We start from the raw sequence: 17,089 nt of genomic DNA, 5'->3' as shown, positions 1-17,089 counted from the left end.
GCCAGTGCCTATATGAGAGAGAGAGAGAGAGAGAGAGAGAGAGAGAGAGAGAGAGAGAGAGAGAGAGAGAGAGGAGAGAGAGAGAGGAGAGAGAGAGAGGGGAGGGGAGAGAGGGGAGGGGAGAGAGGGGAGGGGAGAGAGGGGAGGGAGAAAAGAGAGGAGAGGAGAGGAGAGGAGAGGAGAGGAGAGGAGAGGAGAGGAGAGGAGAGGAGAGGAGGAGAACTGCTACTGTGCAGAAGCCATCTTGTATACAGCTTCCCTTTCTCGCTCAGTGTGTGTGTGTGATGAATGTTCGCTAAGCAGATGTGGGTTAGGACTGTGTTACTGGGTTGTAAACAGAATTCCTGATTCCCCTCAAGTGTCCCTCCTATTAGAAGACACTTAACTTGACCAGTGATTCCTGTGTGAAAATTGTTACCCTTTCCATGACCATCTTGGGCAATGGGAGAGTTCTGTGTGAAAAGACTAGTACTGTAACTTAGTTCTAAGGCTTTCTCAGAGGGTGGAGCAGTCATGACCTGAGCCTATGACCTGAGCAAGTCATGTCTCTGTGTTTGTGTCCACCGGGGTGAGAATTTCCTCAGGGAAGAAGTGTCCTGCTTGGTCAAAATTCTTTGGGTTTTTGGAAGATAAAAGTGTGTTAAAACTGTGGGAACTTCAACCCTGGCATCTTTGTGTAAGTATGTGAAAAATATATTACACACTCAGGTGCACACACACTTCCACACATGCACACATATGTATACACACACACTTCTTGGTGAAGTGCATGCACACATATGTACACATGTGTACACATACACACACACACACACACCTTGGCGAGACTCCTGCAGTCCTCTGTAAGTGCATTAGGAAGCGTGGCAGGAAAGAGCAGATGTTTGAAGGAGAAGTACCACCACCATCACTGCTTTCGGGTCGATGACACATCATCCTGTAACTAAACATTAGAAAGCCATTTCATTTTGAAGCTGACTCACTGAACAAATAATTTGAAATGCAGCTTGATGTTGGAGATTTTTAATTTAAAATGACTGTCACTGGCTCACTAGACTGGTAAATTATATAAACGAAAAAGCTTTGTTTATTGTCAACTACTCATTCAGTCAGAATAAATATAAAATCTAAAACTCCTAGCCAGTATTGTTGGGAGGCTAAGCAAGTGTGCCCTCGGCTGGGTGTGTACCCCCAGTTCAGTGTGTGCACCCCAGTTCTGTGTGTGCACCTCCAGCCCAGTGTGTGTACCCCAGCTCAGTGTGTGCACCTCTAGCTCTGTGTGTGCACCCCAGCTCAGTATGTGCACCCTCAGCTCAGTGTGTGCACCCCAGCCCAGTGTGTGCACCCCAGCCCAGTGTGTGCACCCCCAGCCCAGTGTGTGCACCCCCAGCCCAGTGTGTGCGCAGATGGACCAGAAGCAGAAGATGAACTTCTCCAGATGATGGATGCACCTGACCAGGACCGCTTAGCTTTGCACATGGCTTGCCATTTATTTAAACCCAGGTCTTGTGTCAGGACCCTAAAGATGGACTCTCTAGATCACTTTATTTGTTCTTCTTCCCAGTGTAGCCACATTGAATAAATCACCTTTCTTTGCTTTTCACTATTAATTATCTCTTTGATTGGCATATGGGGGAGGGGTGGGCGAACCTATTGGAAGTGTTTGGGCCCAGACTCTGACCCTAAATTAAACCTCAGTTATGGGAGGAGCTGAGTGAGTCTGGTAGTGAGTTAGCTGATGGCCAGCAAGCATATGGGAACCTGAATCCTCCTGTGGAGATCTGACCTCTGCTAACAGCGAGATGATCAGAAATGGATCTTCCCTATACTCGGCCTCCAGACCAGAGCACTTCCTGGCACACCTCTGAGAGGCTGCCCTAGGCATGCATAGCCAACTAGACATCCAGAGGGCATTGAGCCCACATCTGGACATCTGTAAGCTGTTAGTTGGTGACAAGCTGCCAGGTGACCACAGTTCCTCATGGGTCATTGGTCTGTTTCTGTGAACTGCTGCTACTCAGACTGAGGGATTTCTCGACTTGTCACAGATGGGTACCGTAGAAGCTTGTGTTCTACAGACGGCAATGTAGACATTTCCCACTTTGAGTCCACTGTAACAGGCTATGTCCCTCCGCCAGCAAGAGATCTGCTCTGGCTTCTCCCATTCAGTCTGTGATGAGTCCATCTGATGTCCACCAATGTCCTTTGAAGACTCCTCACCCAGGCTCACTGACTGGACATTGGCTCTTGGTTCTCAGCCACCATGCTGGGAATGTCCAAGTCACGTGGATGGGGGGGGAATGGTAGATGCCCCAGCAAACAGAATTAACCAAGGGTTTTAAAAATTGCCCCAGGTATAAAGGCTTGTGAGTGTGGTTCCTTCCTATACCTTCAACTCTCTTAGATACCCCATCCCCTGTCTTCCCAGCTGTGACCTCAGTCACTGGGGGCCAAAGGCAAGACCAAATTGCTGGCCCACAGAGCCTGTGGACTTGGGAAATGGTTGTTTTGTGGAACCACATTTGAAGTAGTTACATGTTTCCCTAAAATACCGCAGCACTGACATCATTATAACGAAATTCTGAAAAACACATGGACAGAAGCAGAAATTGTAGATTATCCGTCCCATGCCATCTCATGAGTCAAAGCAGTCACTACCCTGTCAAGGGAATGGACTGGAGCAGGTGTCAGGGCAGATGGCAGAGAGAGAGACAGAGAGAGAGAGAGAGAGAGAGAGAGAGAGAGAGAGAGAGAGAGACAGAGGCACAGAGACACACACACAGAGAGACAGACAGACAGACAGACAGACAGACAGACAGACAGACAGAGGTAGAGGATCCAGGATCCTCCCTTGGGGAGGATGTGACCCTGTTTGGGAGGAGTTGGTTTGTGGACCCAGGCCTTTGCCTCATGGATTTTTCTTCTGCTCTCATTGTTGACATAGCCCCTGACAGAGGCAGCTTAAGGGAGGAGGGATTAATTTTAGGAACTTTTTTATTTTGAGATTTGTTGTTGTTTGTTTTGCTTTTGGTATAGCAATTGGCACTTTTGTAATGTGTCTTGATCATATCCACCCCCGTTCCTCCTCCCTCTCCTGTATCCCCCGCCCCTCAGTACACCCCCTCTCACTTCACATCCTCCTCTTCTGTGTAATACACTGATTCCGATCAGTGATGCGTGCCAGCAGGTGTGGGGTTGTCTACCAGAGCATGGCCATACTGGACAGAACAGGGGATCCTCCTTCCCAGCAGGTCTCATTTGCTGCTAGTGCCTCAGCCCAGGGGAGGAGCCTTGTGAGTCTCTCCCCAGCTCATGCTGGAAGTTGACCGAGCTCGGTCTTGTGCCGATAACCATGGCTGCAGTGGGTTCATAAGTGCATAGTCCCTGGCACATCTGGAAGACGACGTTTCACAGGGTTCCATCCACTTCTGACCGGTCCCACCCGCCTCATCTGCTATCTTCTCTGAGTTTGGGGGCTTTGATATAGATATCCGAACTCAACAGTCACTCCTTGGATTCATTAATACTCATGAATCTGTATTAATGGCTGCCCACTGCAGAGAGAAGCCTCTCTGGCCAAGACTGGGAGCAGCGCTCCATGAATATAAACATAAAGGTTTAGAAGGCATTAGACTCCATGGCCTTTTAGTAAAACAGTGAGAGTGGGTTTCCCCTTCGAGGGCCTGTGACCTCTCCAGCCATAGGCCTGGGACCATGATCACAGTCCTGGCATGAATTTCCTCAAGTGAAGTTGGCTTCCCATCCAATCACAAAGTGATTGGTTAGCTTGGCCCCTGCTCTATCTGACTTTACATTTGACTCCTTAGAGCCCATGTATAAGTGGGATCTCCTAATGTCGTCTTTTCTTTATTGAATATGGCATCTTTCTCTGTAGTTCAGGCTGGCCTTGAATTCACTGTGTGGATCAGAGTGGCCTTGAACTCATGAGCCTCCAAATTCAGCCTCCCCAGATCTGGGATTCTGTGTGTGTGTGTGTGTGTGTGTGTGTGTGTGCGCGCGCACGCGCGTCACCATATCCAGCCTCCTGCCTGCTTCATTTTATTTAGAATGACAACCAGAGACCATCATCCCCAGTGATGGCTTCTGTCCTGTCCTTTGCTGACTGGCATTCCGTTGCATGCCAAGGCCCACGGTTCTGAGCTCCCGTTCTCTGAAGGGCACTCAGGCAGTTGCCGCTCAGGACCACAGACACCTCGTGAGGAATGGTGGCCATCCTCGGTCTTTTCTGTGTTTCCGTCCGGGAAGCCCGTGTCTCCCAGTCCCTTTGCAAGTGTCTGTGAGCACCATGATGCTCTCTTTTATTTGTGTGTTATCAGAGACAGACAAGCTCCTGGGAGGCCAGGTGCTACAGCCCTGTTTCTGTCAGCCTGGTGTCTGAGACACAGACATCTCCAACAGAGGCAATGTGCTTGTCTTATCCTACAGAATCGACACTAACAAGATATTTAAAAATATGTGCTTTTTGAGATTTCTTCAGAGAGATGCCTTCAGAGGCCAGAAAGAGGGGATTGAATCTCCTGAAGCTGGAGTTAAAGATGGTTGTGAGCTGCTCATTGTAGGTGCTGAGAAGTGAACTTGCCTCCTCTGCCAGAGTGGTGTGTGCTCTCAACGACTGAACCATCTCTCCAGCAGCCAAATGTGATCATTGTTAACCAAACCTATTTGGAAAATAAAGTTTTATTGCTACACAGCCATGCCTGTCCACCTTGGCATCCTTACAGCTGCCTGCCACATCACTGCAGCTCAGCTGTGGTTGCCATAGAGACTGAGAGGCTGTGTAGAGTCCAGTATTTGCTACTCTCTGGCCTGTCACTGTTTGTCTTGTTTGTCCTTAATATTACTTTTTGTGGCACTGGGGTGAAGTTTCTCCCACTGAGCTGTGTCCCACCCCCAGATTATTAAGCTTAATAAAAACTGGCTTACTTGGATGATTCTGGTTTTATCAAGGCGATTTTTCTCTAAAATTTCATGAAATAATCATTGTTATAACTGATGATAATTTATAACCAGATTTGAAGAAAGAAAGTGCCTAGAGTGGACTGGGTGATTAGTGTCCAATTTTTTAAAAATTAAAGGCCATTAAAATTCATTGTGCATTAATTTATTTATGCCGGGAAGAAGCTAACGAGGCAGAGATAGAAAAAAGTGACGGCACCACATGCCGGTGGTCCTGTGCGCAGTGTGCTCTGGTGACAGCATTTAACCTGGCATTACCTTGGTTGGTTGTCTTTAGAATAATTGAGAATTTTAATTAATTTTCACATTAAAATATCACTTAGGCTGAGCTGATCATTGTGAAGATGTCTCATATTTGTGTTTAATTGCTGGAGTTGAGTGTATCCACTTAGACTTTCTCCAGCAGAGATTAAGCAGTTAGACATGGGGGTTTCATTCCACCCTATTAGGGTAGCGTTGTTTAAATTCATATCACCATACACGTGCTAATCCCCCCCTTTCCCTCTCCTTACAGGCTTGTGGAAGAAAGCAAACTGGTCCCACTCATTTTTGAAGTAATTCTGGTAAGTTTGCAAGTATGTCTTTTGGAATTCAAGTTTTAAAGTTTTGGGGTGAATTGCATGGTTGCTTCTCTAGCCCCCCTCCCTCCCTCCTTCCCTCCCTTCCTGCTGCACTTGTGTGCAGATCTTCTCTTCAGCATGAACGTCAGGAGGTTTCAGATCAGCCATCACACAGTTGTCTTCCTCAGAACTCAGAACAGCTTAGCTTCCTTCACCCAGCCAAGGTCGTGTGTCTTAAATGAACACTACCGTCAAACCAAATCTTCGCTCTGTGGCTCCTGTGTGAGGAGAATGAAATGGAGCCCAGCACTGGCTTCCTTTCCCTTGAAAATCTCCTCCTCGGCCTCTAGTGATCTGAGATTTGAGTTGCAGCTCAGAGTACAGGAGTGTCGCCAGCCAAGACAAAGTTCCCCTTTTACCAGCACCCTAACCCGCATAGCTCAGTGACAGCCTGACGAGACTCAAGACTCAAGACTCAGAGAGGGAGGGAGCTTCCCTCGTTCATCTCAAATATGCCTGCAAACTGTGTGCCTATATAGAAAAAGCAAAGGCCAGTCAAATGTGCCTCAGACCAAGCTCCCTGTCTTGGATGCTAAAGCAGACACCACACGCTGTCCACGTCTTCCTGTTCTGAAGGCTGAGGCTTGTGGAGGGTCTTGCTGTGACCACAGGACAGAAGGCGGGAAGACAGGGAGCAGGCTTTGTGGAGCCACCCAGGGGGAGGGAGAGATGGGGATGCTCCACCTCCTAGCACCCAGGGGCCCAGATATCAAGACACACATGCTGAATGTGGTGTACAAGGTTAGAGGGATTGTTCGGAGTGCGGGAAGGGCGTCTAGAGGTGGCATCAGGAGGAAGAGCTGCTGAGCGGGACTTGTCTGGGTTGCCACAGCCCCGCGCATGCCTCTTGCAATGGCTGCCGTTGATTGACAGCCTGCTTGGACCGAGTCAGTGAGTCCACCTCTGAGTGTGTCTGTGAGGTGTGCAGGCACAGGTAAGTCACGGGGGCTGTGGCATAGCACACAGCACAAGCCATCTATGGATTCAGAACTTGGGAAGACCACTGGGAGGTGTGAGGGGGTGCATTGGTAGTGTGTGTGTCATCCTGGCCTCCAAGTCTGTGTCCTGCCAACCCTGGTGGAGTTCCCGCTACGGTGGACAAAACCCTGAAACTCTGAAAAGAGAGATGCCCCTCCTTTGAGTCAGTTTCCTCGGTCACTGGGTCACCAGGTTGGCATCTCTCCACACTCAAGCGTACAGGCGTGTCCCTTGTTACTTGTTGCACACTTGAACTCGTCTTGCTTTGGAGGACAGTGGATGCAGAGAACTGCTGAGTTGGGCTGTAAAAGTTGGTCACAGTGTGGGAAGCAAAGCGTTCCAGAGTCACGTTTGGTGTGTGAAGAATGCAGTGACACAGAGGCCCCAGAACTAGGCAGGCCTTCCTGGTAGATGCTGTGATGACTGTGGGTCTGCCTGCTGTGGGTGGCTCAGTTCCCTGGGTGACTGGCAAAAAGTTCTCATTCTCCATGAAACCGTGTGCCGCGTGGGAGATCCCCACTTGTTTAACATTTGGAAATGTCAGCATCCCACCTCTAGAGTCTGCCGTGGGAGACTGGGAGGTCGGCACGGTCGGCTTCCCCAGCAAGTGTGGTGGAGGGGTCCGTGCTGCGGACAGCGGGGCTGGGGGTGGGGGTGGGGGTGGCAGGAGCATCACCTCAGCTCCTCTCTCACGTGCAAGTGTGTGTGAGAGTCTTGTGCTACCATCTGTGCGAGGATGCATTCCGGATCAAAACCAGGGGCCATGGAAGCAAAATGCCCATTCCCTTACACATAAGAGAGAGTAGGAGAATTCTTTGAGAATTTCACGCCTCTATGCAGCATACTGTGATCTTGTTCACCCCTAACTGCATCTATCCTCACCTCCCAACCCCCACACTCTCCCAGCTTCATGTTTTTGTTTTTGTTTTACTCAAGAATCCTCTGGGTCTAGTTCATACTGGCCATACGCTCAAGGGTTTGGGACCATTGACCGGGGGGCATGGCCAACCGACAAGGTACCTCCTTCCTCTTCCAGCAGCCATCTGCTGCAGCTAGCTCCTTCCTGCCCATGCTGCAGCGCTGACTGGCTTGCTCTTGCACATGTCTTGTGCAGGCGAGCACAACTGTAGTGAATTAGTGAGCACAGTGGCTTTGTCGAGTTCTGAAAACACTTTCACCCAGTTCCCCACCTCTGGCTTTTTCAATCCGTAAGCCCCTCCTCCATGATGGTCTCTGAGGCTTGGGGGCAGGGGACAGGCACCACAGACGTGTCCCTTTGCGGCTTGAAGGGGCCACAGATACTCTCTGCCCTTTGACAGTTCTGAGTTTCTGCTTTAACCACCATCCACTGTGCAAAGGGACTTCTCCGACAAGGTCAGAGAGAGGCAGTTCACCACGTGTTCCGTTAGAGTGATGGTTCCCGTCACCCTGTCTGTTCATGGCCATCTCCACGTCTGAAATCCCAGCAGGAAGCTCTTTCTGGCAGGTGATGTGCTGCATCTTCATGATCAGCAGCGGTGAGCACTTAGTGAATGTCACACCACCATTTAAGCCATGCTGTCCCACCCTCTCAGCCACAGGGACTGAGGGTGGAGCCTGCTTTTCACACCAGGAACCGAGTCCTGCACCCTGCACCACTGCTAGTGTGATGCTCTGTATCCAAGAGGACATCCTGTGTTATGTTCCTTGCTGGGTATTATTTGTTACTTTCATATTTACTTGTTGTGTGTGTGTATGGGGGAGGGCACCTACATTCCAAACACGTGTGTGGAGGTCAAATGACAACTTTCTATCATGTTGGTTCTGGGGACCAAACTCAGGTCACCAGGCTTGGCCACAAGTACCTTCCCCCACTGAGCCATCTTGCTGGCCCATGGTGTTACCTAGAGAGGATCTGCAGCTGCTAAGTAAAGAAAACACGAGTGAAATCAGCTGCTTTTACAAGGTCAGACTTTGATGTCCTTGAAGGATGTTAGTCAATTCCTACTCTGCTTCTGTCTGTCTTTAGTCAAATAACCTATGTCCTCCTCATTAGTACACGTAGTAACCAGTGCCGTGTCTGTAGCAATCTTTGTGGACACACCCCTTCCCCTTGGAAGTCCCCTCACCAGCTATCCCTGTTCTGTGAAGCATACTTCTGTATCCTGATGTCTCTGAACTGAAGCAAACTTTCCAAACCTGTGGAACCCCTTCACAGTTGCTGTCAGCCTAGTGACCTGGGTGTCACAGCCATAAGCAATTTATCTCACGTTTATTCCCTTTGCATAAATGTATTACAGACGTCTCTGTCTACAAAAGTCTGAAAAGAAGTGAAAAATAAGAATTCTGAGTTGAATTGTGATATTTTTCTCTCTGAGTGTCTGATAAAATACCTGTGCACTTTACAACTGGCCTGTTCCTGAAGTTAAGGACAGCACATACCTCAGAGAGGGTTAACATCTGAGTCTGAGGGCCTTTGTGTGGCATGTGACATGTGTGTGGCATGTGACATGTGTATGGAATATGGTATGTGTGGCATGTGCATGGCATGTGGCATGTGTGTGGCATGTAGCATGTGCATGGCATGTTTGTGGCATGTGTGGCATTTGGAGTGTGTGGCATGTGGCATATGGCATGTGTGGCATGTGCATGACATGTGGCATGTGTGTGGCATGTGCATGGCATGTACGTAGCATATGACATGTATGTGGCATATGTGTGTGGCAACCTCTGTCAGTGACTCTGAATGAGGCCCAGTAGGAAGATGCTAAGGGACCCTGTTCAAGTGTGGTTACCTGTCACCAAGACAGCAGCACACGCTTGATTCGCAGCATGGCAGCCTACAGTGACCTCTGGGTGACCCTTCTCTTCACTCTACCCAAAGCTGTTTGTGGTTAAAGCCTGTGTATGGGCTTGTAGCGTTTTTCTTCCTTCCCAGTGTTCCTTGTGCCCACAGTGCATGTTTTCCTTGGTAAACACTTCCCCTGAAAAGGGTTTTCTGGTGCAAGGTTATCTCAGCAATCGGGAGACAAGGAGTACCAAAAAGTCACACCGTGCAACAAACCTCACACAGGAAATGTATTGGAGAGAAACACAGAATGGTGGCTGCCTTGAGCAGGAACAGAGACAGCAGGGGCTGGGAGAAAGGGGGAGAGCTTTGATAGGGTCTTAGGAGCATGGCCAGTGAGCTAGTGGAATAGTACTGCTTCACCATTGACCCCAGACATGGAGTGGGGATTTCCAAGTCCTTGTTCTGGGACAAGCCAGAGGCAGGGTGATTTTTCCACCCACCTGTAACCCCTCCATCCCCCTCTTCTGGTGGGCAAGAGTTGTTGGCTTCTTCTCTACGGCAGGCATCCAGGACCAAGATGGAGGGAGCAGTCTGAGAGCTGGCACGCATGCTTTGCTGTCCTCTCTCTGGGTGCCATGTGACCAACTGCATCCTAGTCCCCTTTCTTAGAACTATGAGCTGCCCCTCCTTGAGGTTCCTGTGTCCCAGGATTTCACTGTACCACAGAAAAAAAGCCAAACCGATGGTGAGAGAGAAGCTTCCCACCCCAGGGTGTGCTCTCCTGTGTGTGTGTGTGTGTGTGCCTCTGTGTGTGCATTCGGCAGGGTATCTCTCAGAGTGTGCTCTCCTGTGTGTGTGTGTGTGTGTGTGTGTGTGTGTGTGCCTCTGTGTGTGCATTCGGCAGGGTATCTCTCAGAGTGTGCTCTCCTGTGTGTGTGTGTGTGTGTGTGTGTGTGCCTCTGTGTGTGCATTCGGCAGGGTATCTCTCAGAGTGTGCTCTCCTGTGTGTGTGTGTGTGTGTGTGTGTGTGCCTCTGTGTGTGCATTCGGCAGGGTATCTCTCAGAGTGTGCTCTCCTGTGTGTGTGTGTGTGTGTGTGCCTCTGTGTGTGCATTCGGCAGGGTATCTCTCAGAGTGTGCTCTCCTGTGTGTGTGTGTGTGTGTGTGTGTGTGCCTCTGTGTGTGCATTCGGCAGGGTATCTCTCAGAGTGTGCTCTCCTGTGTGTGTGTGTGTGTGTGTGTGTGTGTGCCTCTGTGTGTGCATTCGGCAGGGTATCTCTCAGAGTGTGCTCTCCTGTGTGTGTGTGTGTGTGTGTGTGTGGCTCTGTGTGTGCATTTGGCAGGGTATCTCTCAGAGTGTGCTCTGTGTGTGTGTGTGTGTGTGTGTGTGTGCCTCTGTGTGTGCATTCGGCAGGGTATCTCTCAGAGTGTGCTCTCCTGTGTGTGTGTGTGTGTGTGTGTGTGTGTGTGCCTCTGTGTGTGCATTCGGCAGGGTATCTCTCAGAGTGTGCTCTCCTGTGTGTGTGTGTGTGTGTGTGTGTGTGTGTGTGTGTGCCTCTGTGTGTGCATTCGGCAGGGTATCTCTCAGAGTGTGCTCTCCTGTGTGTGTGTGTGTGTGTGTGTGTGTGGCTCTGTGTGTGCATTCGGCAGGGTATCTCTCAGAGTGTGCTCTCCTGTGTGTGTGTGTGTGTGTGTGTGTGTGTGTGTGCCTCTGTGTGTGCATTCGGCAGGGTATCTCTCAGAGTGTGCTCTCCTGTGTGTGTGTGTGTGTGTGTGTGTGTGTGTGTGCCTCTGTGTGTGCATTCGGCAGGGTATCTCTCAGAGTGTGCTCTCCTGTGTGTGTGTGTGTGTGTGTGTGTGTGCCTCTGTGTGTGCATTCGGCAGGGTATCTCTCAGAGTGTGCTCTCCTGTGTGTGTGTGTGTGTGTGTGTGTGTGTGCCTCTGTGTGTGCATTCGGCAGGGTATCTCTCAGAGTGTGCTCTCCTGTGTGTGTGTGTGTGTGTGTGTGTGGCTCTGTGTGTGCATTTGGCAGGGTATCTCTCAGAGTGTGCTCTGTGTGTGTGTGTGTGTGTGTGTGTGTGCCTCTGTGTGTGCATTCGGCAGGGTATCTCTCAGAGTGTGCTCTCCTGTGTGTGTGTGTGTGTGTGTGTGTGTGTGTGCCTCTGTGTGTGCATTCGGCAGGGTATCTCTCAGAGTGTGCTCTCCTGTGTGTGTGTGTGTGTGTGTGTGTGTGTGCCTCTGTGTGTGCATTCGGCAGGGTATCTCTCAGAGTGTGCTCTCCTGTGTGTGTGTGTGTGTGTGTGTGTGTGCCTCTGTGTGTGCATTCGGCAGGGTATCTCTCAGAGTGTGCTCTCCTGTGTGTGTGTGTGTGTGTGTGTGTGTGTGTGTGCCTCTGTGTGTGCATTTGGCAGGGTATCTCTCAGAGTGTGCTCTGTGTGTGTGTGTGTGTGTGTGTGTGTGTTGGGTATCTCTCAAACTGACCTTGGCAGGGACTCAGGGGTGAAGGAAGAGCTGTCCTGGGGAAGGAGAGGGATTCTAGGTGGAGAGTGGGAGGGTCAGCTGCACAGGGCGAGTTGAATGTGCAGAGACACGGGCTGGTGTGAAGTGGTAGCCCTGGAGACTGCCGGGCAGGCCTTTCTGCTGTTTGCTTAATACCGGTTTTGGGAAGCCACCCTTAAAACGCACATGGCATCCTCCTCCTAGGTAGAGCAGTCTGTGCTGCAGGAGGCATGTGTGGCAGACACAGATCACTCACCTTAGGCTCAACTCGGTGAGACAGCTTCAGGTCATAGGCATCTGCTGGGAAGGAATCGCCGTGGCCCTCCGTCACTGGAGGATACAGACAGTGCTGGCTGTAGGTCTCCATTAGTGGTGCTCTAAGATTGGCCACAGGGACCGTAGGAGGGAAGCACAGATGGTGGCTGGTCTCTGAGGTTCTGCATAGGGTCCCAGGACAAGGACAACAGAGAAAGAGCATCAGCTGCCGGGCCCTATACACAGGTCACACCACAGAGATCAGGGTGGGGGTGGGTAGGGAGCTGCTCACCAATGGCTGCCTTCTGCTGCTGGATACTGCTACCCTGGCAGGGCCTACCCATGGGAGAACCACCTCCTACTTCCCACCCCCCCACCTATATACCTGGGTATATGTGTTGATACCAGAGAAGGGTGTCCTTGTTTTTTCACTGTCTGCCGGACTGCCCTGGGACAGGGCCTCTCACTGAGTCTGGAGCTGGACTGGCAGCCACAAGCCAAAGTCTCCCTCCTGCCTCTGTCCCACGGGTTCCAGGTGTGCATAGCTACACTGTTGTTTCTATGTGGCCTCTAAGGATTCGAATCTTGGTCCTCTTGCTTGGCCTGCCCTGCATTTTCACTGTCAGCACCATGCAGCCATGTTGGGTGATGTCGGAGGACCAGCTGCATCAGTGTGTGTGAGCCTGGACCAGCCTGCATCAGTGTGTGTGAGGCTGGACCAGCCTGCATCAGTGTGTGTGAGGCTGGACCAGCCTGCATCAGTGTGTGTGAGCCTGGACCAGCCTGCATCAGTGTGTGTGAGGCTGGACCAGCCTGCATCACTGTGTGTGAGGCTGGACCAGCCTGCATCACTGTGTGTGAGGCTGGACCAGCCTGCATCAGTGTGTGTGAGCCTGGACCAGCCTGCATCAGTGTGTGTGAGCCTGGACCAGCCTGCATCAGTGTGTGTGAGCCTGGACCAGCCTGCATCAGTGTGTGTGAGGCTGGACTTGGTCCCATTGACCCCGTCTTCTGAGCCCGAATTTCTAAGGCCCCTGGATGGCACTGGTAAGCATGGCTTCCCTAAGGCTGTGAGCCAGCACTTGCCTGACCGTGGGGTGTAGAACAGATGAAGAACACAGAGTGGAGGCTGTTCTTTTTCTACTTTGCCTCTTTGCAAAGCGTTACAAGTTGCACTAACGTGTGTTTTAAACATGACTTTGGATTAGCAGCCTTTGAACATTCCTGCAACTCTAATCTCTCATTTTATTTCTATGGTTTATGTTATGGCTACTTCAATAAATCATTTTAATGCCAAGTGATACAGGCAAACTATTTTATTGGAAGAAAAATCTTTATTCATGGCAGATTTTCCAATATGTGCCAAAATACTGCTGTCGTGATATTTTATGCTCCTGTTTCAAAACAAACAGTTGCAAAGCAATTTCAGTGGCGAATGTGAACAATAAAAATGTGATTAGCAGTTCACGAGCCTGGCGGCCATGTTGTTCTAACGGCTCTCCAGCACAGAAAGGAGCCACAGTAAATCTCTGGAGTCGGCTCTGTCTTCAGAAAGGCGTTTCTTTATGGGTCCTTGGTGCCTATAGGATTTCATCTCCCGGATGTTAAGGTGGCCCAGCCGCAGCCCTACCACGTGTAAGGAATAGTTTGGGTCCTGCACACTCGAGTTTATCTCTGCATCTCTCAGCTCTGGTTGTCCTAATTCATGTGATTGCTTCTTGGGGTTTGTATACAGGTTCCTTAGAAACTCAGATGCTGTGTACCATGCTCTTGACAGGGGTCTTCTATGCAGATAGGCGGAGATTTCCCAGCACAGGAAGCAAGGTGGTATTAACATTCCAGAAGGCTTAGGGATGAGCCTTTGGAGGGCACCCCAAATGGATGCCAGTAATACCTGGGGCATAGTAGGTTTGTCTTATTCTAAACCCACTTGTGCTGCTCAGGGCTTCTGTGGCACAGAAAGGGGCTATGTATAGCCCATTTGCTATTGGCCACACACAGGACTCCACCACTGCTTTTGTTCTGTTACTGATGTGAAAGTGAACTGGCCAGATAGCTCACAGGTAAAAGCACTCCCCATGGCAGCCTGACTATGTGAGCATGGTCCCTGGAGGCCATGTGAAAAAGCCTGTTGTGTTGGCTTTCATCTGTAATCCTAGCACTCCTGAGGCAGGATGGGAGACAGACAGAATCACCCAGAAGCTCTTACGGCACTTAGCCTGGCGTTTGTACATGGGGTCAGAAAGAGCAAGAGAGACCCTGTCTCAGAACAGAGTGGTGGAAGAAGCTGAGTCCCAAAAGTTGTCCTCTGACATGGACAGGTGTGTTATGTGTGTCCGCACCACACACCCCATACACACAACAGTAATTTAAAAATGAAATTCAAAGGTGGGTTTGCACAGGTTCAGGCTTGGTTCCTTAGACTATACGTGGTGAGGGACGTTCAGTTGGTCACAACAGCAACAGAGCGTATTACTGAGTAGGGCCACATTAGCAGAGCAGATGGGCCAAAGTAAACAGGATTAGGAAACTGACTTCCCTGCGATCAGTCAGCTGCTTTAGAGAAGACATCCTTAAACAAAATAAAACCTTGCATCATACACAATTTAGAAAAGCGGGGAGTTTAATACGCCTTTGGCCGTTCACAGAGAACATATAAATGGTGTCCTTTTCTATCTCTAGTTTAAAAAAAAATCCTATTTTTCCATTGCTATAATTTGGATCTGGAACGTCCCCAAAAGCTTGGATGACACTGATGGGTGTGGTAGGACCTCTGAGATGTAGGCCCACACCAGCCTTCCCTCCCTTTAGGTTATGTTGTCTCAGGTATTTGATAATAGCCGTGGAAGGTCAGCCCGCTGCCATCCATCATTCCTACGTGTCCTAAGTGTTGGGCGTGACTTTGAGTTAAAATGCAGGATTCTCTTTTCACCCCCTCTAAACTAGCTGAAAAGCACCAGGGAGCAGTAGGCTGGTGATGTCACATGCTTCTCAGGACAGCTGTCTGCTGTCTGCATTGTTGACTCTTGAGGGGTTGGGAGATGAAATCTAGGAAGTTGTTCTTCAGCATGGCGTCCTCACACAGGGGGTCAGGTCAGCATGGTGTCCTCACACAGGGGGTCAGGTCAGCATGGTGTCTGTCTTCACACATGGGCACAAGCCTGGCATGTGCTGTTCCTTGCTTCTACCCTGACTGTCTACCATTTGGGAATGCCCAGGGGTTGGCCACTGGCCACGTTGGTTTCAGACACGTGATAAAGTGTTTGCTGTGCTGAGGCGTGGCTGAGCCACAGGCCCCTTGGAACTGTGGGTGTCTGCAGCCCTTTGAGACATAGAACAAGTTAACTGACTCGTGGCCAGTTCAGACTTCTGGAAGGAAAGTGTAGTGTAAAACTGCAAATTCTTCAGATGTGACTACCAAATGTTGCTGTCTCCCAGAATCCCTCAGGACACCAGATCCCAGAGAGCGAGGAAGCCAGAGCACCTGCCTTTTCATTTTTAAAAAAATGTGCAGTTAGTGTTTTGCCTGTGTGTGTGTCTGAGTGAGGGTGTGAGGCCCCCTGGAACGGAGGTTACAGACAGTTGTGAGCTGCCATGCGGCTGGGGATTGAACTCAGCTCCCCTGGAAGAATGGCCATTGCTGAGTCATCTCTCTTGCCCAAGAGCACTCACCACCTCTTAGGTGATAGCTCGGCAGTGAAACGCCACTTTGGTGAATGAAAGCAGCCATTCCTGGCTCTGCATTTCTGTGCTCTCTTCCTGTTTTCCTGGCTGAGCAGTAGAGGCAGAATTGATGCACTTACCAAGAGCCTCAAGGATCCTCAGAAGGAGCCCAAAAACCAAGGCCTTAAGTCAGTGTAGACTTATGGGAAAGTGGAGATTTCCGAGTGGCTCCAGCCAGTGGAATTGCGCTTGGGATTTATTAGAGGCACCAGAGTGGAGCAGAGATGCGGTGCAAAGCCTCTCAGGCCAGCTACAACAGGGGACTTCTGGATTTGGACTCTCGGTGACAGAAATAACACATGCTTATAATTTAAACAATGCAGAAAGTCTGACAGGTCGTGAGGAGGTGTCTGATTTCATGGCCTTCAGATTGAAGCATCTGCTTAGCATTTTACACATGTGTAGTATGTTTGTTCCAAACTGGAATTGCATTAAGGACTTGGTTTCTTCTTTTGTACTGACTGTAGCAATATTGGTCGAATGTGAGTGTGCATATATGCATGCCCACGTGTGTTCATTATCAGTGACATCATTGCGCCAGGGCCATTTAGTTTACCTCATTAGGGGACATTTTGTGTCTTCTGTTTTCCCATATCTATATGGAAGGTTTTATTTTCATGCACATTCCCTAGAAAATTCAAAACAGCTCCTTCATCTCCTTGGTTAAATTTATGACTGTAATTTTTGCCTCTTTAACTTATTTATAAATGGAGTTTTCTTAGTTTAAAAATATTTCCGTTTACTGGTGTGTGTCTGTAAGTTTATACACATTAAGTGTAGGGTGTGGTGCCTTTACATACATGCAGGGGCCAGAAGAGGGCGCTGTTGTTCTCCTCTGTCACTCTTCATCCTCTTGAGGAAAGGTCTCTCCCTGGATTGGGAAGCCAGCCAGACCCAGTTATCCTGCTGTCTCTGACACCTGGGAGCCTGGGCTGCAGGCATCTGCAAGGATACCTCTGTTACCTGTTAACCTGCATGCTGAAATCTGAGTGGGCTCTGTGTGTTTGTAGAACTAATCCCTTTAACTGCTGGGCCATCTCTCCAGCTGTTCTTACAGATTTTAAGGTAATTCGTGATTGATTGTAGAAATGTAAGAGGATTTTAATATTCTGTATCCCACAGTTTTACTGAATACAAAGTTCAGTCAGTTTTGTGGGTCTTCACCGTGCAGTTAGGTGCCTTTCTGTGCAGTTTATGCGATATTTTTCTTGACTTGTCGCCCCACTCCCACTCCCTGATAAGATTGGCATGTCTGTGGGGACTTTCTTGCT

At 49.7% G+C, this 17,089-nt stretch overlaps 1 protein-coding gene across 4 annotated transcripts in view; it reads left to right on the top strand.

Moving 5' to 3' along the window:
- Positions 1-17,089, top strand: part of Ulk4 (unc-51 like kinase 4) — a 283,459-nt gene that overhangs the window by 115,977 nt on the left and 150,393 nt on the right. For all 4 annotated transcript variants that reach the window (XM_021173384.3, XM_021173385.3, XM_021173383.3 and 1 more), the window contains exon 31: positions 5,489-5,537. In XM_021173384.3, coding sequence (XP_021029043.1) covers positions 5,489-5,537 — 49 coding nt within the window. The remainder of the gene's footprint in view (positions 1-5,488; positions 5,538-17,089) is intronic.

This window comes from Mus caroli, unplaced genomic scaffold (genome assembly GCF_978045245.1).
Source record: "Mus caroli unplaced genomic scaffold, Mus_caroli_1 scaffold_11, whole genome shotgun sequence".
NCBI classification, from domain to species: Eukaryota; Metazoa; Chordata; class Mammalia; order Rodentia; family Muridae; genus Mus; species Mus caroli.
This window is presented reverse-complemented; position numbering and strand designations above follow the sequence as displayed.